The sequence below is a fragment of the Centroberyx affinis genome, unplaced genomic scaffold (genome assembly GCF_046629955.1).
Source record: "Centroberyx affinis isolate AG114_WGS23_722 - 3 ecotype Tasmania unplaced genomic scaffold, CSIRO-AGI_Caff_v1 ptg001728l_1, whole genome shotgun sequence".
NCBI classification, from domain to species: domain Eukaryota; kingdom Metazoa; phylum Chordata; class Actinopteri; order Beryciformes; family Berycidae; genus Centroberyx; species Centroberyx affinis.
Window position 1 is genome coordinate 10377 of NW_027280135.1, and position 23436 is coordinate 33812.

The 23436-nt window shown below is 41.3% G+C and overlaps 1 protein-coding gene across 1 annotated transcript; it reads right to left on the minus strand.

The window, feature by feature from the left end:
* Positions 1–234: 234 nt before the first annotated feature.
* Positions 235–23163, minus strand: LOC139651924 (complement C1q-like protein 2). The gene is made up of 4 exons (XM_071528818.1): positions 23084–23163; positions 2138–2421; positions 1072–1200; positions 235–524 (listed from the first exon to the last, which is right to left on the minus strand). Exons 1-4 carry the CDS (start codon positions 23161–23163, stop codon positions 235–237), a joined length of 783 nt encoding a protein of 260 aa, XP_071384919.1.
* Positions 23164–23436: the final 273 nt, after the last annotated feature.

Here is a 23436-nt window from a genome sequence, read left to right on the forward strand (position 1 = left end):
TGAACATTACTGCATAAAGAGGAACTTCACATCAAATCCAATTCTGTGTAAAGCCTGACATCTAGTGGTAACTGTAGTGCTATTGGCTGATCTTTGGTACTGGGTGATGTCACCTTCTATAGAGTACAACAGCTGGTGACAAAAGATCAGCCAACAGTAGATGGCCAGTTAAGTTCCCTACTTATCACCATTAGATGAGGCTTTACACAGATCTGTGTGGAGTTCAGCTCGTCTTCAGGTCACAGTGAACAGCAGGAAGCCGCTGAAGGTGTTGTGGCTCTCGTTGTTGTCGTACAGTCCTTTGTTTGCAGGGAGACGCAGGAAAACCACGTCGCCCTTCTCCAGCTCCAGAGTCACTCCGTTGGACATGTGTTCAAAGTAACCGTTGTTGACGTTGATTTCGTAGGTCAGCATTATCCTCTGGTCGTTCTTATATAAAGCAACACCCATGTGCACCGCCGACCGGTAATCCATGCCGGTGAATCTGAAGTAGTAGACTCCTTTTGTCGGTGCTGTGAAGAGACCTGCGGTGGAGGAGAATCAGAGGAATCGGCTTGTTTTGTTCACTGTGGACAGACTCGGGAGACTCAGGTTAGACTCAGACGTCTAAAGGGAAGAGTTCAGGTCAGAGGTAGGGACTCGAGTCACATGACTTGGACTCGAGTCCAAATCTGAGATTAAAGTCAGAAATTTATGAGAAAAAAAATAAACTCTGAAATTTGCAAGAAAAAATTGAGAATTTCTGAGATTAAAGTCAGAAATTTATGAGAAAAAATTAAACTTGATGCCATGTTTGTTGCTCCTCATCATGTTCAGTCTGTCTGTGTTGTGGGAGACTGAAGTTTTCCACCTGGTTGATCCTGCCTCGCAAAAAGAGAAGCAAAGTGGTTCCTTGCCAAAAATATGATTTTTCCATTTCTTTTCTCGCAAATTTCTGACAAATTCAGAGTTTCTCCTCAGAATTATACTCCCCTCTCTCTCTGGCTACGGTTAAAAGAAAGTTCACCCACACTGGCCCTGATCAGCTGTCCTAGCCGTGTCATTAAACAGTCTTCATGATAGTATTCCTACCTGTGACCGGGTTGTAGGCCTGGCCGACGTTAGTGAAGACGTTGGTGTAGACCAGCGTGGTGTCGGTGTTGAACGGTCCCAGCGGGCCGGAGTCCGTCAGAGCTGCAGAGAACGCCACCTTCGGTTTCTCTGCCAAAACACAACAATTATCTTTCTTCTCTTTTTCTCTCTAAGCATAAACAGTTAAGCAATATCACACTCTTTTCTACAACAGTTCTGTAAACAAAGCTATTTGTCCAGTAATGGTAATTTGAGACAACAGATTATGGTTTCTGTGTTTTATCCATCTCAGTTCCTCAGGACTTCACTACAACACAGAACCTGTTTCTATCAGAACAGCTGTAAGGCGGAGTGATACAGACTGTGAAAAGTCCCAGCTGCTGTTAGACTCATGGAACGCCTCCTGTCCAATCAAATTACTCGACCGGAACTAACTGTTGTGTAAGATATTATTTAGAAATGATAATAATAATAACAAGATTATTTACAAATTTTGATGTATATCTTGCTTTAATCCCAACCTTCAACAACATAATGAACTGTAATGAACTGAGCAGTTGTGTGTGCCTGTGTGTGTGTGTGTGTGTGTGTGTGTGTGTGTGTGTCTAATAGAAGTATGGGAGGGTGTTTATGCACTCTTAAATAGGATGTGTCTTTTTTAACACATCTGTGTGTCTTCTTTGGGACAACACACACTGTGTTATTTTTCAGCACAACATGTTAATGATAATACATTTTAACATGATATATGTTGTTATTAATATATAACACAAGTGTGTGTTGTCCCAAAGAAGACACACAGATGTGTTAAAAATGACACATCATTTGTAAGAGTGTGTGTGTGTGACCTTGTGTATGAAAGGGAAAGGTCAGTGTGACTGGTTAGAGCTGTAGTACTGTGTATTTTTGACTTTCATGTTTTTGTGTGAGTTTCTTTCCACTCTTCCACCACAACACTTCCTCTGAACTGGCATGTTGAAGTTCAGTTTGCCCAGTTTTTGACTCCTGTGTGTGTGTGTGTGTGTGTGTGTGTGAGTGTGTGTGTGTGTTTCAGTGTGTCCGTTACCTGCCTCCTCCCTCCTCAGCTGCTCCACCTCTCCTCTCAGCTCCTCCAGCCGGCTGTCGGCGGCGGTCAGTCTGGTCTTCAGGCCGCTCAGCTCGGCTCTCTGCTCCACCACCAGGTCCCGCAGCGCTCTGAGCTCCGTCCAGACGTCGGGCCGCCGGACGGCCGCCGCCTCGGCCTCGTCCGGTGTCCCGCTGCCGGGCTCCGACCCGGACAGACAGAGCAGCAGGAGAGTCAAGTACCTCATGGTGAACTGACAGGAGGATCTGGAGGTCTGGAGCGAGCCGCTGGGAGTTTTAGCGGGAGAAAAACTACAGTATGTCACAACCGCAACGCAAAGGTCACATGATGCCTTCAAGTGCTCCTCGTAAACTCCTGCATCTTCCCGCTGAGCACTAGACGTGTTTTCAATGTAACGTCTCTGCTTTAGCTCTCAGGATCTTCTTGGTTATGTATCGCCCAGTTTTAGACCAAGCAGTAAATACATTATTACATATTCACACAATGCATAAACAGCTGCAAATCAAAAATACACACCAGAGAAGTCTGTATGTCACTTTTAAACCTATAATTACGATATTTCCACAGCACTTGAAGGCAGCATTGGTCAAAGATCAAACACTGCAGTTTCTTAATACTGCAATACTTTCAGAGCTGAGAAGCAAATCTGAATTTTTGGATGATGATTCAAATCAAGACAAACAAATCAGTGAAAGACAGACGACCATGACCAAACTTTACTTCACAAACACATAACCATAACTAGCAAAAGTTCAGGACAAATTAAACTCTATCAATACTCACTGGGAATGTTTGTACACTATACAAATAAAGACAAATGACAAACCCGGTTATTTTGCTCGATATTGTGATAATGATTATTAATCATGATTATAAGTCTCAATGATTTTGGGAACATAATTAATTTATTACACTTTTTTCATCTTATATCACTATCATGACTGTTTTCAGCTGCAGTAGAAGTTTACTGTACTAATCCATTTATTGTTCTATTGTGTTATGTAAAGCACTTTGAGTTGCATTCTATGTACAAATGGTACTATATAAATAAATAATATTATTATTAAACCTACTATTATTGTTACCAGATTTGCTGGTAACGGTCATATTGTGGTATCCAGCCTAAGGACTAACTCGATTCACAGAGCCATAACAAACTGGAATAACTTAACTTTTAATATCCGCCTAATAAAAAATAAATCATCCTTCAAAAAGATTATGAAGAGGCATTTATTGTCATGCAGATGACAGACTGAATAGTAGGAGGTATAACTCTGTACCAGTTTTCAATATTCGAGTTCTGCTTCATATGGGTTGTATTATTCTCATTTCTTTTTTTAAATATTATCTATATATTGATTTGTAATTAGTATTCCACCTAAATGTACATTTCAGTGTTGACTGGCTTTGAATTGTATATGAATGTATTTTTTGCATTTTTTTTTATATTAATGTATATTGATGTAGGCTAATTTAGTGTATATTAATGTAATTTAACGTTATCATGTAATGTGTTATGTACAGTATGTCAGGTGTGGATTGCCACGGCGTCAGCTAATGGGGATCCTTAAATAAACAAACAAATTATTATGAATTAAATTAAGTGATTTAAAGTGCCTACTTGCCCAGACTCTATTACTCTGTGATTATTAATTGTTGAAATTGAAATAGCAACATATGAATATACAATACATAATAAATTTACAACCTTAACTGAATTCTTAAATAAGTGCTACTCTTCTGCATGGTGCTGTTTGGCCTGTAGGTGGCGCCACCGTCACACAGTTAGTTCAGAGTGACTCCAGCTGATGTTCTGACAGGAGACACGCTGCAGGAGCCAAGAGGGACATGAGGGACAGGCCGCCATGTTGGAAGAGTGACAACAAATTACAAAGACTGTAATGTTTTCATCTCTATGTCCCAAACAAAAAAGTGAAACCTATAGCCTAGTTTTTTGTAGTGTGTGTGTGTGTGTGTGTGTATGGGGGGGGAGTTTGGGGAGTACGGGGGAAGGGGGGTGGGGGGCAAATTAGGCTGTTGATGGGGAAACAAGATGATTTTATAGACTATCAAGCATAACTGCATAGAAATTGTCTCCAGTGAGCAGGCTGTGATGAAGTTTTAACTTTTTTTTAAATTTTGTTGTCTTTCCTTCAGCTTGGTGCTGAGTGTCCCGATGGATTTGAATATGGATTTGGACATTTTCAGACCAAGTGTTGATCTGATCTCATAAGATCTGATCTTTTAGAATCACATCTCAAAATTCGCACCGAAACGCCGGGCGTAACCTCAGAAATCCCAGAGCTTTGGACTCCCACGCTTTTTTGTTGTCTTCATACCAAAGCAAGGCATGAAGTCTAAAGTTTGTTTTGATTTTGAACAGATTTACTCTTTTTCACACCTCTGTTTGGGTGAACAAATTCTTTCTCTCTCTCTTCTTCCCCCCCAAATCCTCCATCCTCACCCTAAACCCAGAGCTGCAGTCACATTAAACCTCAGTTTGTTCCGCTGGGATTGATGACTCGGTTCTTATTAACATAATGTGGTGTTGAAAACTAACATTACATGTGTATCGCCCCAGACTAGACACATAGACGTGTTGAAAATAATGCGTTGTGTTTAAAAAGGAAGAAAAGGAGCGGTGACATCTGGTCACAACGCAGCCAGTCTGGTTTTCATTAACCAAAACATGACCTGGTTTTAACTGAATCACTTCATGCTCTGTAACAAGAACCACTTAAACCATTGAAACCACTTAGGAAATCAGTCCTGCTGCTCCGTTCCCAATCATCCTGTCATGACCAGCCTCCATTCAAACTTTTGACAGTTTAATTACAATAAGCCAAATACATAAGATTTTTTTTTAAATACCAGATAAAAGGAATGTATTAGGAATGTAAAGCTGTGAGGTTCCTTATACCATGTGTTGAAAATAAATGGATATCTTAACATTCTGACTGACTATTCTGACTAATCGCTTTCTATTTCTTTTCAGCCAGGCACTTGTCGCATCACGGGAGAAAAAGTGTCACATTTTGTCCTTAAAGGGATGATTCACCAAAAAATGTAAATTTGGTCATTATCTAATCAGATGAGTGTTTTTTCCTCATGTAACCAGCAGTTCTCTAGGCTCCCTGCCGGAGAAGCTTTCTTCCAAACAATTGCAATAAATGGAGTTCAGTCCTTTAGGCTTCAAACAGGCAAAAATGTCCATAAATGTCTCCATACAGCTGCAGCATAATCCTTCTGATGCCATGCCATCGCTCTGAGTGGAAAAAAGCATAATTTTATCAATTATTTAATGCAAATCGAGTCTTCCTCCTGTATTCAGCTTCCATGTTCCCAAACCTCAGACATTAGACCAGTGGTTCTCAATGTGGAGTCCGGGGACCACCAGGGGTCCTTGAGGGGGTTCCAGGGGGTCCCGAGCAAATTGCTGAATTATTAAACTTCACCATTATTTCATTTACAAGAAGTTAACACAATTAGAGAATGTAGAAGAATGACTGTTTTGTTCATAGTTTCTCTGTTATCTCTCTACCTACAATACAGAGTCATTGAGTTCTGGACAAAATCATATCTGACAATAAAAATATTCTCAGATTTGGGTCAGAGAGACAAAATCTCATCAAATGGGGGTCTGTGGCCCTAATGTGGACTAAATTAGGGTCCTTGATATGAAAAAGGTGGAGAATCACTGCATTCGACCTTAGAAGGCCCCTGAGCCACCAGGATGCCTTGGACAGCCGTTGCTGTGGTTATCTTATTGTTTAAAATTAAATTAAATTAAATTAATTAATTAATGACCACACAACCGGGGTCGGTGGAATTTGCTTTCTGTACAGCATGGTGGGTAAGCTCAATTCAACAGTGTCAGTAACATCAAAACATAGACAGATCTCAGCATCACATTAGACACATGACTGGCACAACATACAATATACACAAATTACCACAAGACAGAAATCACAGACAATATTTACAAGATTTACACAGGGGTTTTAAAGTGCAGGTACATCTGTCAGGGTTAGTGAGAAGCGTTCAGAGTCGTTATCGCAGTGGGGAAAAAACTGTTTTTAAAACGGGAGGATTTGGTGGGCAGGGACCTGTAGCGCCTCCTAGAGGGCATCAGCTGGAAAAGGTGGTGAGCAGGGTGAGAGGGGTCAAGAGATGGTTTTTTTTTTGGTCTTTTGATTGTGCGTTTGTGAAATAGTGATTCAACTGATGGGAGGGAGGTGCCAATAATCTTGGAAGATGTATTGACATAAAACCATAAACATAAAATCACCCTGTTACCCTAGAATAAACCCTGTATATATAAATTGTTGCCAAAAGTAATATCCAAGTGTCGGCCATATGACTGTATTTCTAAATCTCTCTTATGAGGCTATTTTCAAACCTCTTCAAACACTCACTAAAAAACAACCTACCAGCCCACATTTACATGTTTGTCTGTAGATATCACTTCAGCCACTAACACACTGGAGAGCCTCTCTGATCGCTGATTGCAATCCACTAATTGTGTTGCATTGCAGAGATTGCATTAACCTTATTCTCTCTCAACAGAATCTCCACTGGAAATGAAGCTTCTGTCCCTGCTGTGTGCTTTCGGTTGCTTAAAGCAGTGGTTCTCAACGTGGGGTCCGGGGACTGCCAGGAGTCCTTGAGAGGGTTCCAGGGGGTCCATAGCAAATTAACACAATTAGAGAATGTAGAAGAATGACTGTTTTGATCATAGTTTTTCTGTTATCTCTCTACCTACAATACAGATAGTCATGGAATTCTGGACAAAATCATATTCTCAGAGACTTAAAATATTCTCAGATTTGGGTCCGAGAGACAAAATCTCATCACATGGGGGTCTGTGGCACTAATGTGGACTAAATTAGGGGTCCTTGATATGAAAAAGGTTAAGAATCTCTGGCTTAAAGGGCGGGACCATCAGATCCTGTCAACGCTTTGTGGAGTCACGATTGGCCGAGGGAGGACCTTAGGATTAGGGATTCAACAGGAAGATGCGTTGGCTGTGCTCTGGTCAACATTAAACATTAAAAGCATTAAAACTCTTCGCAAAACAGTTGGAAGACATGCAGAAACATCACGTCTCGCTAATAAATACCTCACACACAAACTGGAAACTGGAAAGTTGTGACAGAAGTTGGTTGAAAATGTCGGCCGTCAACTGTTTACCCTCTCTCTGTTGTATGCCGGACAGAAACAAAAGCGACACATGCTGGAAACTGAAAGATTGACTGAAATATTATTCTTACCATGTATTTACCTGGTAAATACTGAATCTTTACCTGGTAAATTCCTTGGACTTAACTGGCAAATACCTAGTTTTTACCTGTAAGTACCAAGTGTTTTACCTGGTACATGTCTTATTATTTACTCCTCTCTTTACGTCTCCTCTATCTCACACCAGTAGTATTGTTAGTTCTCGTGTTTCTCCAGATTAAGACTACGTTTGCCTGGGTCCAGACCTTTGACTCCGCCCACTCCACTGAGTTGACTGATTCTGGTCTGGCATGGTGACATGAAACAGCGGTTTCTCGGTTGAAAAATGATCGGTCCAATGAGCGCCGGGGGGGACTAACGATTAGCCAATCAGGGCCACGGGTGGGACTAACGCCGTTGTCAAGCTGTTGTCAAGCTGTGTGTCGGAACCAAGGAGGAGTAACAACAACAATGGCGACCACTATAGACAAGATAGACGCTGCTATCCAGGCTGTTCTAAATCCATTAAAAGTACCTATTACTTTGAAATCCCAACAGCACTCTGCTTTGAAGGCATTTATTCAAAGGGAAGATGTTTTTTTCGCATCAGTGTCGACTTAAAATGACGTTAGATTCAGGCGGATACGTCGGTCTCTAGTGATCGGTTAGGGAAAATCGAATCCCCCTCCCCCACGGAAATCGGTTAGAGTGGAGGCAATGTCAGACTGAAGATGGAAATGGAGTGGAACGAGTTGACAATTCTGTCTGATATCAGGCAAACTACATGTCCCATCAGCCCCGTTGCTTCCCCCCACCCCTCCCCCTCCCTGAAGAGGATCAACATGTTGGAAGTGATTTTTCCATCGGCCTTTCTCTCCTTCCATCCATCAGTCCATCCACCTGTGGAAAATAAGTTTTTCCTCTACTGTGATTTTCATGAAGCGCTCCACCAGACTGCTGAATACGAGAAGCCAGTCAACATCCTCCACTGTGCAAACCAGCCTTTATTAAAGCTGAGTTTAAAGCTTTACTATGTTTAAAGTTTTACTGTTTGTGTTGTTCCTTTTTTTGCAGCACCCTGTAACTCATAGTTGCATAGCAATAATAATAATAATGTTTATTGCATGTGACCTGCCTCAAACCTTATTTTCAAAAGTGTAGGTACTTGTGGAGATGACTGTGTAAAATAAGAGCTTTTCTCATGTTGCTGAACACAAAGTGTGACTCAGTCTATCAATATTCCTATCTTTGGAGTTCAGTCTTCTGCTGACCTTTGAATATTGAGTGATAAAAAAAAATGGAAGTGTTGCATCAAGACGGGAAGTTAAAGATTAATGTCTCAGGTCAGCTCTTGTCAAAGGCTTTCCTGTTCCTGTTCCTGTGACGAAGTTTCATTCAATAGCGATCTTCGATTTGTCAGCGACTGTGACAAATGCATGAGGACAATCACCAATACATCCTGGCAACAGTTCATGCATTACTAGAATTTATAACCTCCTCCTCTCCTTATCTCCTCTCCTATTCTCCTCTCTTCCCCGTGTTTCCTCTCCTTTCCTCCTCTCCTCTCCTTGTCTCCTGTCCTCTCCTCAAGTTTTTTCTTTTATAATTTCATATGTATTTGATTTTCCCCTGTACATGTATTTTATTTTATTTTTCTTAAAATACTTCCAAAATAGTTATTGTTTTTAAGGATAGAATTATGATTGAATGATTTGAATACCAACTGAGGAACTCCAGGTAGCATTATGTTTCCAAAATTGACACACAGCTTTTTGTACTGAACCTCCTCATTATGACCTCGTCTCTTAATGATGTCTGCTGTGATTTCTCTCTGCTGCTGTCACTGCTTTGATGTGACGAGACTGTAGCTGCTGAGGTACAACTGAACTGAAAACTAATTTTCATGAACTTGTTGACTTGTTTTTGCTCTTTACCCTGTAGTGTTGTTTATGTGTTTGTTGGGAATCCAGTGTGGTTTTTTGAGTCTTAATGAGCTCTGGGTGTGAATGGAGTCAGCGGTGCAGGTGACTGACTGTTTGATGTCTGCTTTTTCCTTTCATTTTGAAGCTCTTTGTAACCTCTTCTTCATCGTCTTCATCTTATTATGATTCATTGTAGTATTATTGCTGCTGTAGCTATTTTTTATCATGTTATAAGTTGTTTTTTTTCTTCTTCTTCTACTTCTTCTTCTTCTTATTATCCAAGGAAAACATCTATCCATAAACCACAAACTACCACATCGAGCACACAGCAAAAGTGAAGGAGAGAAAAAATATTGTGAGAAATACACAATAATGGTAAAGTGGCTTGGTGGTTAAGAGATTCCCCAACAGATTTGAACCCCCAAATTCCTGTTGAGGGATATTTATATATGTGAAGGAACAAAACAAACTGAGACACTGTAGATTCTCCCTGTTTGTCCAAATTAAATCCTGCTGTCAGTTTGCTCACTGGTGGGAAATCTTCTCCACACAGGAAGAGTTGAAATCCAAAAGTGTCTCCTGAACAACAGCAGCAGAGACAGCTGGACTCACCGACGATGGCTGAACCTCTTCACCACATCTCTAAGAAGAAGAAGAAGAAGAAGAAGGAGAAGAAGACATTTAACAAATTTAGTTTATTACATCACATACGTGGGGTTATATAGGGTTTCTGGGAAATTAAGTCCTCAAAATCTCCATCAACACGTGAAATAAGACGATACGGCCAAGATGAACTTAATTCTTTTTACTCACAAAAACACATTTCATCAGGCGGACAGCTGAGGTTAGAAGGTTTGTTCTTCTGCACATGCAGAGCAAACCTACAGCTTTTTGAATATTTAGATCCTTCTCTGTTGAATAATTGAGAAGAGTAACCTGGGGGGTGGGGGGGGCATTCCCCTGCCGACGGACCACTTCCTGTTCACATGACAACGATGCATGGAAGAGTAAGTTACTGCACTGACACTGGAATACTAGCTATGATAGATGGATGGATGGATAGACAGATAGGTAGATACATATTAAATAGATAAACAAGTTAATGGATAAATAAAATTGAAGAACTGATACATGCGTTAGATAGATGATACACAGGAAATAATAGATACTGACATACCTGCATACACAATACAAAGATACAAAGATAGATAGATAGATAGATAAATGGATAGATGGATAGATAGATAGATAGATAGATAGATGGATAGATGGATAGATAGATAGATAGATAGATAGATAGATAGATAGATAGATAGATAGGTAGATTTTGGAGGTAAAATAACTGAGAATAATCCAATACGTCACAAAATTGTATTTCAGATTACGTTACCGATTACAATTTTAAACTGGTAATTGGGGAACAAATAAATTTTTGAAAGCATTCCCACGTTGAAGTTTACTACATCGTTTTTTTCCATTCTTCCTAAATATACAGCATGAGACAAAAGTGTGTAATGTGAATGGAAATGAAGCATAAAAACTGTTGAAATGACTTTTCATGCTGTTAAAACATGATGTTAGAAGATAGATAATCTCTCAGGAAACTGGTATAAAATGTCTCGAACTTCTATTTTTTTTTATTCAGTGTTGTTTGCTTATACGTTTGTATGTCCTATATTATACTATACTACAGATGGTGTCGTTTCATTTATCACCTGGTCTGATGAAGGTCTTGTACTGAAAGCTTAACCAATAAACTGGTGTTTTTTGCATAGCGGTTTTGTTCTGACATTTTGAGATTTCTTCCTCTATTGCACCCGCACTACATTTCTTTGGTGTGCAGATCCCACTTCTTGCTATGTCCTATATTCTGAAAAACAAAAAACATAAAAAAAACATGTTGAAACCGGCATGTTAAGTTGAGTTTGTGGTATTTCAAAAGAGCTTGATTTCCATAAAAGGATGATTCTGCAGCACAGTGATCAGCCTGGAGGGAATCTGACAGACATGAGCCGTTATCTTTACTGAAGCCATTTCAACAAACTGATGGAGGTGACGGAGAATAAAGTGGAGGTTCAGTTCAGTGGAGGTGAGGGTTGGTGTTGTGTTGCCATGGCAGTGGCAGCTGTAGATGGTTTATCAGGAGCAAAGTGAAGAATGCTCTCCATCTGCAGACAGTCTGGGGAGCGGAGCGTCAATATGTAACGGTCAAATCCCCGTCTGGCATTTAGGAGCTGCTGTTTGTGGAGGGGAAGTGGGACGGCTTTTTATTAAGAACGGATCAGCAGTGAAGCTTGATAAGAGTTTGGATCAACAACAAACATCATGACTAGAATACCTGGATTTATTCACTAAGTACTAGGCTTGGGCCCTTTATTCGATATTATCAAATATCATGATATTTCTTGACTATTGCGATATTGCCCCCCTCCCCCCCAAAAAACCCATTCCGCACCCCTCCCAGCCATGTTGATTAGATCACAATTGTACAAGCTTTTAAACTGATAAACCTTTAATCTACTAGGGGTAGGATAGTAAAAAAACACAATAATTATACTTGATGTGAAAAATTTGTCTTTTTAATTCAAGTGTTTTCCCTTTTGCACAATCGGCCTGTTTTTCTGGAAATAGCAGGAATGAGCAAATTACACCAAATGGCCGTTGTTTCCTCCAATGCTTGAATAGTAAGATCTAATTTGATAAAAAAAAAAAAAAAAACGGTTATGAAGGTGACCGGTGCGATGGTGATTCCCTTCCAAACCAACACATGCAGACTTCCGGTCCCGGCGCTCCCATCCTGGTTTCCAGCAGGTTAAACCTTCAGTCTTCTGGAAGGAAATCCATAATTGATGCTGTGTGTCCAGCGTGCCGTTTTCCACCCGGCCCACATCACCACTCTATTTCTGTTCAGATTCCCCCGACTGTAACATCATGTCCTGACAGCATGAAAAGTCATTTCAACAGTTTTTACGCTTCATTTCCATTCCCATCGCACAGTTTTGTCTCAGGCTGCATATTTAGGAAGAATGAAAAAACATGGAGGGAGATAAACTCCATCAACGTGGGAACAGTTACTTTCAAAATCTAAATTTGTTCCCCAATTACCAGTTTAAAATTGTAATTGGTAACATCTACATCTAACTCTACTCAGTAGAAGTGATGAAGCCTCTGGGATGAGTGGCGGAATGTCTTCAACTCTTCATTTTGAGTCCAGTGGACTTTGTTTCTATTTTCTTGGATATCTCACTACCTGGAGGACTGAAATGAATCTGTACAGACACTCTGAATTGTTATTTGGCTGCTGGGATGGTCCAGCAAGAGATCTTCAATCAGAGAGCCTGGATTCAAACCTGCGGTGTTGGCAATCATCCACCCTGCCGAAGTCTTCTTCACCAAGACTGAATCCCTACCAGCTGCAGACCCTGACCTCTGACCTCTGACCTCCCTGTGGAGGGGGGCGAGAGAGGATCACAGAGGATCATTAATTACATGGCTGTCATCGAACATCATAGAGAGGGTAAATTGGTCAGATCCTAAGGAGGCTAATGTGTTACCATGGTTATCTTCTGAAACTCATGCACAGTCCAGACAATTAAACGATGCACGTTTCCAGGGCAACATTCCATGGCAGCCATATTAGGTGTACCTGAGTGGAGGAAGAAGCAGAGAAGAATTTCCACAGTGACGACGGGAAAAATGCGAAGAGTGTGTTCAGTTCAATTCAGTTCAATGCACTGAAGTATTGTGACACAGTTATTGGTTAAATGACCTAATTCCACTAACATTACCTAAATACCACAAGGTAATAACGTTACCTACCGTTCCAGTTTGTAGGGCAGCAGAAGACGTGCTATCAGGTTACTGTTTACATCCTGATACTAACACAGGAGAGTTTGGAGCAGACTGTGGAATGTTAAAGCTCCCATATGGTGTAAAGCAGGACTCCCCTTGCCTCTGTGATGATAAAGGAGTTGGATGGTCTATCTAAACATGGTGAAAGCATCAAAACGCACGGTCGGCAACTAAATCCACACAATCCATATTAGAAAAGCGAGCCTCTAAACGAGCCGTTTGGACTTCCGTAACTTTGTGGCGTCACAAAGGTTCGCTCATTATCATTTTTGTAAGAAATAATAGACTAACAAAGTGTTTTTTTCAAAGCGGTTGAGCGGTTGTCATTGTTTATTACCGGAGAGTTTTCCCTACCTGTAGCTGCCGGGCCGCGGCGTCTCACGTTTCACTCTTGAAACGGTCAGCTGATCGGAACAGAGGGGTCGTTAATATTAATGAGCCTTAAAGACACGGCGACAGAAACAGCCTGTTCTTGGTAAGGCTCAGAGAGATGCTGGAAAATGAACGTGGAGAAATGGATTGAGAGTTTTTTTGGTACATGACACCACACACACAGCTTTGAATGGACCTCAAGACACAAAATAAAACACTGGAAAGTAGAGAATATGGACCTTTAAGTTTCACAGCAGGAGACTCTGTCAGATTGAGTAGGGGAGTGTAAAAGCCTTTGTCAGATTTTGATGTTTTGATCGTTGCTGCAAAACCTCTCGCCTCAGCGACTTGACGTAATCCGATTTATATGGAAGCTAGCACAACGGTTCACATAAAAAATGCCTGCCTTTCTATCTGTTCCAGTTCTACAGTCCAGAATGTCCAGCATCTTCCAGTCTGCTGAGTCAGGCTGAGTGAGCGGAGTCCTTCAGGACAGGAAGTGGAAGTGAAGCCTGTCCCTCCCAGTCTGCCTGGACCTCAGAGGAACAGACTTATGTAACTCAGCCTCAGCTGGCAGGAAGACATCTTTCCATGTAAACACAGAGCTGCTGCTGTACCAAGGGGGAAGTGACTAATTACATTTACTCACGTAACTGTAACTGAGTGGCTTTTTTTGTCTTTTTAAAGTCAGTAATTTTACTCTTTTGCTTAAGTACATCTTACTGAAGTATTTTAAATCACATCCAATACAGAGGACAGATTGTGTGTCTCTCCATCAGCAACAGAAACATTGATTCGTACATTGATTCAGCCATTCACAAAGAAGCAAAGAGCAATCTGGCTTTACTTTGTTTCTGCACTTTATTTTGTAATTTCCTAGTATCTAGTTTGAACTCTGTCCTCTCTCCTTTTAGAACCACATGGAAAAGATCACAGCTAACAACGTTCTCTGTTCTAAAGAGGAACTCAGGAACTTTTACTTACTTTTTACTTCAGTAGATTTTTACACCAGTATAAGTAACAATACTTCTACTTGAGTAGGACGTTGCAGTACTCTTTCCACCACTGTACTGCACACTTTAAGGTATGAGAGACGAGCTGTCACTTAAAACCAAAATGTGAACTGAATGCCGCACTGTGACGGTTTTGAATTTTCAGGCACTTCAGTCACTTTATTCCACACAGCGTTAGCAGGAGTTAGTCATCTTCTTCTGAGATACATACACACATGCACACATTTCAGCAGAGGGGTCAGAGGTCAGTGGGCAGCCAGGAGCGGCGGGGGGGTCGAGGTTTCTTGTCGTGCTTAAAGAAGTCGATTGAACCTGCGATCTTCCAGTTACATCACAGCCTTTCTAACCACCTGCTGCCTGTTTGAGCCACATCAACAACACAGGAAATTGAACTGCAAGAGTTTTATATATTGCACCAAGATGTTCCTTCTCTTAGCTCACATGCCCCCCCTCGTTCTCTCTTTCCTGTTTGTATCCACTGCTTATTATCTACTAAAGTACAAATGCCATAAAAATGTATCATTAGGAACATTTCGAAATATGTTTCATGTTGTTCTGTCTTTAATAGTCTCCTTAATCTCAAGCGGAACGACTAATCAGTTTATTTTCCGGTTTTATCAGCTGGCACTGGATGGTATATGAAGGGGTGATTTGTTGCGGGGGTTTTTTTTAACGCTGTCAGCCATTTATTTTAATTCCCTTACTGGACCATAAAGGATTGAAAATAGAATAACAAGCAGAAAACAAACAGGTAAACAGAGACTCTGGTTTTCATCAAGCGTGCTCTGAAGAGGAGTGGAGGAATCAGTGCTGTTGGGTAACAGCTGATAAGTAGCTGGTTGGGGGCTCTGTGTGTGTGTGTGTGTGTGTGTGTGTGTGTGTGTGTGTGTGTGTGTGTGGGGGGGGGGGGGGGGGGGGGGGGGGGGGGTCTAGGGGGTTTACTCGGCTCTGGAGAGGAAGCTTGCTGACTGACTCCCACTCTGTGTTAACCTAATGGATCTCCTCTATCCACTCAGCATCTCGCCGCCCACCAGATAAATTCCCCTGACAGAGCGCTCGTCGCTGTCAGATAAATAAATGCAGACTGGAGAGGAGGAGAGGTGAGAAGAGACAAACAGGTAGAGCAGAGGTTCAATCCCCCTGCTCTGAAGCCCCGTGTACACCTGCTGGCTCTGGGGTTCAATCCCACCCAAACCTCCTCAGTCACACTTGATTTGGATAGTCCAAAGCCAGAGGTGGGGACTCGAGTCACGATTTTAATTGCTTGAGGCCTAGTCACACACTAATCTGGGTAAATTTGAAAGCGCACGCTTATTTCTCCGTTTTGGTCTTCCATCCACACTAAAACAGCGTTTTCCACCACCGAAAACTCAGCTTGCCAAAAAACGCTCTCCCAAGTGGTCACAGTGTTGTAGTGCGGATGGGGAAAACAGAGCTTTTCGAAAACGCTGATGTGCAACATGTGATCCATCCAGGCTGTACTGGCTGTTTCAACGGCTCAAGGAGCGGTGGTTGTGTCTGGAGAGCCGCCCCAAACTCTCAGTAGAGAAGAACAACTCTACCATTACTTTTTCACTTTTTGATTTAGGCATTTTTTCAGAAACTTAACTCACTAACGGACTTTGTCTCGATTACTCAGTAAACAACAACCTTTTAAAAATGCCGGTGGCGGATATGGTGTGAATCAGCCGGCCCAAGTGGCCTGCACACGCCCATGGAAGAAATTATGTGTTTTTGGCAGTTCACTGTGGACAGGGGCCTTTTCAAAAACGCTACTGTGGCAGAAAACATTCGACTTGCGAAAGCGCCATTTTCAAATTTACCCGGATTAGTGGGGACTAGGCCTGAGGCTTGACTTGATGCATATAGAGAAGACTTGAGACTTGACTTGACTTGACTTTCTGGTTTCTTTCTCGTTCTGGTGACTTGGGACTTGACTCTGACTCGTACTCTGATGACTTGAAAAGGTTTCTAAAGTCTTGACTTGAGATCTTGTGTTTGTTTAAATGACTTAGATTGAAAGTGATGAGATTTGTTCCAGCAGACGACTGAATTTAAATTCTGTGTTCTGAATTTGTATGGAATGATTTAATTTATTGAAGTTGAAACTGATTATAGAAATCAAACTCATGATGCTCTTACCAAGTTTTTTTCCTATTAAAACCATATTGCATTGAAAATTCCTAGATATTTAGTTTTCTTTAAGATATTAAATTGATACTGGACTCTTGATTTGTTCTGACTTGACTTGCTGTTCTACATTTAGACTTGAGACTTGACATTAATGACATGGACTTGACTTGGTAATCTACATTTAGACTTGGGACTTGACATTAATGACATGGACTTGACTTGGTAATCTACATTTAGACTTGGGACTTGGGCAAAGCTGACTTGGTCACACCTCTGGCTAAAAACATCACATGCAATACTTCCCAAACTGTGTCAGCTGTGTGTGGTAGCGGTGGGAAGACCGATTCTTCTAAATGACTCGATTCTTTCAGGCTGCAGTGAATCGATTCTTGACTTTAGCATCACAGCCAACAGCACTTTGGTCTCATTTCCAGCTGTAAAAACTCAACATGCTGGCAGAATAAAGTCTACCCAAAGTACAATTTCTGGGTATCGCTCTGTCCCATCCAGCAGCCATTCCCAACTTGCTATCGTACCAGAGAGATCCAGATCTTGCAGGAACCAGCCACAGCAGAACGGCTGCTAGAAGACATATTGACATATTGAGACAAACCGGCTTTCGGCTGTGCTTTCAGGAAAAACAACACAGGTTCTATTTATTTCTTATCTGTGTCAGTGCTCTGTAATCTAGTGCGACCGCTAATGGCTTCGGTCCTAGATATTTAGTTTTCTTTAAGATATTAAATTGATACTGGACTCTTGATTTGTTCTGACTTGACTTGCTGTTCTACATTTAGACTTGAGACTTGTGTCTCAAGACTTGAGACTGACTTGGGACTCGAGCAAAGTTGACTTGGTCACACCCCTGACCGAAGCTGATACTCAACTTGCTACTCAGTACAATTTTTGTGTCACTAAAAAGTGTACTGAGTTTCAGGTGCTGCAATAGTGTGAAAAGTAATCTATAGATATTCAATGTCTGGGTTACTGTTAATCTTAGGGTCGGGGTCAGGCTAACGTCGGTGTAACGTAGTGTTAGGGTTACATAGTCTTCAGAGATGCAGCAAGTGGCACTTTGTTGAACATCTACTTTCTGTTAGGGCTGAACGATTTTGAAAAAATATCTAATTGCGATTATTTTGACTGATATTGCAATTGCGATATGATTTGCGGTATTAGAGGGAATGATAATTTTTACATCATTATTCTCATTTTCATAAAAAAACGTATTAAAATGATTATGGTGTGATTTTTGCGGGGATTTGTATGAAACAAAGATGTTTTCTTAAGTCTGTAGAATATGATGTGTAGGCCAGGACATCTCTGCAGCACCACAATATTTACTTTAAAATGGTGTTTTGACACATTTCACCTTTAACAAATATTGCGCCTCCTGCGATTTGAAAATTGCAGTAGGCCATATTGCGATTTCGATAAAATTTTGATTAATTGTTCAGCCCTAATTTCTGTCACCTGATAGTTTAGTATCAATATTGGACGATCCAATTAAAGTGTTGCCACCTTCACTACTGTTTTTCCCTCTCAGCCTCAGTCTAAATCACAAACTGGGGCTGCAGCAGAGAAGAGCAGCCCATCCCCACTAATTGAGACGCTGTAGATAAGATAATAAGAGATCAGATAAACTTTATTGTCCCTCGAGGGGAAATATGTCCTGGACTCAGTGCGGCTGCTGCTGTCACATCAAAACAGGCTTTAACAGACGCAGAAAGATAGATTGCAGTACAAAAACAGCAAACTGACAACATTAATGTAAAACAGTGCAGTGTGCAGTCTTCCACAGCTGACGTATCACCCCGGGGTGTTTAAGGCTTTAATGGAAACTGGCACAAACACATTTTTGCAGCGGCTTTACCTGCATTTGAAACCTTGACACGCTCTCCTGGGTATGAGACGGTCAGAGGGGATTTTCGGACCGCCGGCTCCTCACAGATGGCCTGTCTGACTCCTACAACCTTCAGAGCCGTCGGCACCGCACCACTTATCTTGGATTTTAGTTGCTCAGACAGATTTACAAGCTGAGCCCTGATACCGTATCTGATATCTCTTTCTAGCACATGTCCATCCTCTCAACCCCAAAAACTCTCAGTCTGCGTAAAAAGTATAATCCCTGCTGTAGCCCAGAGGCTGTCAGCATGGACGCTCCAGCAGAGACAGCATTATATGTATATATATGTATATAATGTATATGTATTATACGTTCTGTCTGCAAAACTTGCCAATTGACGCTCCTTTGTGTGCATATTATAGAGAAAAAAAGGGTCATGCAGCCGCAGACAACTGATGCCAAGTGGGAGGGGCAACAGATCCGGGACAACTTTGACAATAATTTGAACTACATTTTAATAACAAGACATTCCCAGATGTTTACAGTTGATACCATGGCAGTAAAGTATATGGGACGGCTGTAAACCAGACTGTTCTTAAACATCATAATCTTACTGTTTCGTCGACCAGTGGATGGAGCTGCGTTTTTCTGTGACAACAATGTCCTTTGGAACTCATTTTAATGCTCCGTGTTGTGTACAAGTCGTCAGTGTCCCTAAATATGAAATGCAAATGATTTTATTTATTTTATTTTATTTAACCTTTATTTATCCAGGTTAGCCTCATTGAGATTAAGAATCTCTTTTTCAAGAGGGACCTGGCCAAGAAAAGCAGCACAAAGTTACAGACGCCACAACAAACATCTCATCACATTACAGCATTATACATGATCAACAAACATTCAATGTTTCATATAAAAGCAATTTAAACTATGAGGAAAAACAATTACAATTTTCACCATCCTCCCTACCTTTAACCATTGTTTTAAAAACATTCAATGAGACCAGCTCCTGTGGTTTCAGGTCCTTGTGGAGCTCATTCCATGCCATAGGGGCTGAGAACTGAAACGCCTTTTTTTACCAAACCCTTTTTTACATTCAGTAAAAACAAGTTTTGTGAGCGTTAACGGTAATTTTTGTTAGTCTGCTGGACAATGTATGTACATAAATAAAATGGGAGTTGTTTCAGTATCACCTTATAAATAAAAATATACCAGTGACTCAGCCTATGTAAAGTCAGGGATGGCCAACCCACTTTCCAATAGAGAACACAGTGGTGAGTTACAGATTTACAGTACATGATGTCATGTATTTCAGAACTTTAGCTATAGAAGAGGGACCGAGATAGGAGTCTTGTCTTTTTAGTCACAAACTAGCTCAGCGTGTTGTCAATACACATTGAATAGCTACAGGCCTTTGGGTCAAACACCATCTCCTCTGTCTTTTTTACATTCAGGGTTAAATTAGATTCACCCTATTTGCCCAAACTCTGGCGTCAGTATGGTCACTGGTGGGAACTCTTCACAAATCTACACAAGAAGTGAGGAATCAAATCTTCAGAGCAAAATTCAGACCAAAAATTTCTCCTGAACAGCAGTGAGCGAGCGCACTGTCCAGAGTCACACTGCATGGTTTCTGGGCAATGAAGTCCTTCAAATTTTTTAAAATGCAAACAGTTATTTCCCACTGTTACTTGGGGGCCAACAAAGTGCAAAGTTGCTTGGTGCAGCCTTGAAGGAAACACTCAGCACTGATAATGAATACAGTATGAAGTGACTAACAAAAGGTATGTGAAGTAAGTGTAGGTGTAAGTGCGGTCCGGGTGGACAGTGAGGGGGTGGCAGCTAAAGGTAAACATTAAAGGTAAACACACACAACGTTTAGGACACCTGAGTGCCTAAAATATAAATGTGATATTAAATGTCCATCTGGGTGCATGAGTAGGCTGAATCAAACCATGACAAGTATCTGCAAATTCAATTCAGTTTGGCCCAAGTCTGAGAACCAGCTGGTGGACATAATGTGCACTCTTGTCCTTCCTCAAAGCTTTTTTATTGAGTGTAGGCATTTTGCTTTTATTGATCTGTGAAGTGCTTGTAAAGGAACAGCCATGATGGAAACGAGATAATCCTCAGCCTGGAGCAGAGGAAGATAACAAACACGGCTATAAACTGTAATGGCAGGAAAGCATAATGGGGGCAAAGGGACTGGGCAGGACTCTCACTCACTGCCACAGTCCACTGTAACACACTGCTCCATGTTCAATATATACTGTATGTACAGCCTGATATGTACAGTCTGCTGTCTATACTATGTAGATTGACAGTGGTCCACTAGATTAAAGTGGTTCTTTAGTAGGTGATGGTTCTTTGTGGAACCACACAGCCTTTTAAAGAACTAGTTAAGAACCATTATTTTTCTGTATACTGTCTAGCCCAGTGATTCTCAACCTTTTTCATATCAAGGACCCTAATTTAGTCCTCATTAGGGCCACAGACCCCCATTTGATGACATTTTGTCTCTCTGACCCAAATCTGAGAATATTTTTTATTGTTACTGTTTACAGAGAAACTATGATCAAAACAGTCATTCTTCTGCATTCTCTAATTGTGTTAACTTCTTGTGAATTAAATAATGGTAAAGTTTAACAATTCAGCAATTTGCTGGGGACCCCCTGGAACCCCCTCAAGGACCCCTGGTGGTCCCCCGGACCCCACGTTGAGAACCACTGGTCTAGCCTATATGTAGACTGATATGTACCATGTGTGTCAGTATGTACTATATTAATATGTTAGTTGTTAATATTATAGTTCATATTTATCTGCACCAATGCCACCAAAATAGATTCCTGTTCTTTTACTGTAGTTAGTGATAAAACTGTTTCTGAATACAATGCAATAAAAATAGAATAATAGAATAACAAGTGTTACACCTCCATGGATGAAAGTTTATTTTCATCTATCATCTACTTTTTCTGTTTTGTTTTTTTTCTGGCATGTTATGATACATTTTCATTATTATGTACTTTCTCCTTTTCATTACATTTTGATATTCATGTCCATGAAAAGGGATTGAGTGTTGAGGGACTACATGACTGAATTTCATTTATTTGAGAACTTTAATAAATAAAAACAAAGTATAGCGAAAATCAGAGACTTACTTCCAAATTAATCCTACAAATAACTCCGCATACATTTTCAGCTTTTGTGTTTTTTAAACCTTTTATCTAAACGGTGCAGGGAAAGCCAAATAAGCACCGCGCTCTTTTTCAACACACACGATGAAAAAAATATTTAATAAATAAAATACAATAAAATAAACAGTTTAATGTTAAACACCACAGGAGCAGCAAGAGGCCAGCAGAGATCCATTTATACAAACACTACCTCTCCTCTTCCTTTCCTCTCCTTTCCTTCCTGCTCCACTCCTTTCCTCTCTCCTTTCCTCACTCCATTCTTCTCCCCTTTCCTTCCTACTCTCCTGCTTTCCTATCGCCTTCCTCTGTTCCTTCCTCCTCTCCTCCTTTCCTCCCTCCTGCTCTTTCTCTTTTCACCTCATTTCCTTTTCTCTTTTCCTCTCTCCTTTCTTCTCTCTTTCCTCTCTCCTTCCTCCTCTCCTTTCCTCTCCACATTGAAACTGAACCCTGGGACACAGCCAGTCAAGTGGACACACACACACACACACACACACACACACACACGCACACGCACGCACCTCTCTCTCTTACACACACACACACACACACGCGCATTCACGCACGCGCACCATTTCTCTCATCTCTCGCACACACTCTTGCGTGCAATCTCTCTCTCTCTCTCTCTCTCTCTCACACACACACTTGTAAACGCAGATTCCTTCTTTTCTCTCTCTCTCTCTCTCTCTCTCTCTCTCTCTCTCTCACGCACACACAGATGCATGCTTGTATCTCTCTCTCTCTCTCTCTCTCTCTCTCTCCGCCCAGACCTCAGCCAGTCAGTCAGTCAAACAGCAGCAGACTGACAACACACACACACACACACACACACACACACACACACACAAACACAGTTTACCCCACATTTAAATTAACCGACATAACCGGAGCAAGTGGAGCAGCATACACCTGTCGGACTGAACAACAGTAGCAAGACCGTCTGGATTCATTTTTAAACGGACTTTTTCTTGGATCCTGCACCTTCTTATCTGAACGGGATTTTGTGACAAGCCGGGTTTCCCTCTGACATGTCTCTTTCATTCCAACATAAAGTGGATTACTAGGCTGTTGATCGGAATTTTGTCTTGTTCTTTGAGGTTTTTAATCCCTTTCTGAACCATCTCGAGGGAAAGTTGACAACACACCGGCGTCAGTTGAAGACGTTTAACCTAGCTAAGTAGTTAGCTAAGATAAGGTTTAGCTAGTCTTACCTGACACCGGGACTGATGGAGACCTTCCACGTTGACTTCTGCCTGTTTCCACCAGCAGTAACACCCGTTTAAAGTTTTCAGTCGCGGGGGAATCAGTTTTAAAAGGTCCGTATTAAGCAGCGTTGATTTTAATCGTGATAAACGTGCGGGATTGGGGTATTTTCTTCTCACCCGGAGGACTTTGCGGGCTGGACGCCAGGTGTCTGGTGGTTCGCAGCCACGCGCCCGACCCGGCTGGTTTTCGCGGGCATGGATGGTTTTTGTCGCGCGCTCAGCTGATCTCTCTTCTCCATATAAACAGTATGAAGAGGAAACCAGAAGCCCACTGAGGTAGGCTATAAAGTCAATTTGATTTCAGTCACATCATTTTAGAGCAGTGATTCTCAACGTGGGGTCCGGGGACCACCCGGGGGGTACTCGAGCGGGTTCCAGGGGGTCCCAGGCAAATTGATGAATTGTTAAACTTCACCATTATTTCATTTAGGAAGTTAACACAATTAGAGTATGTAGAAGAATGACTGTTT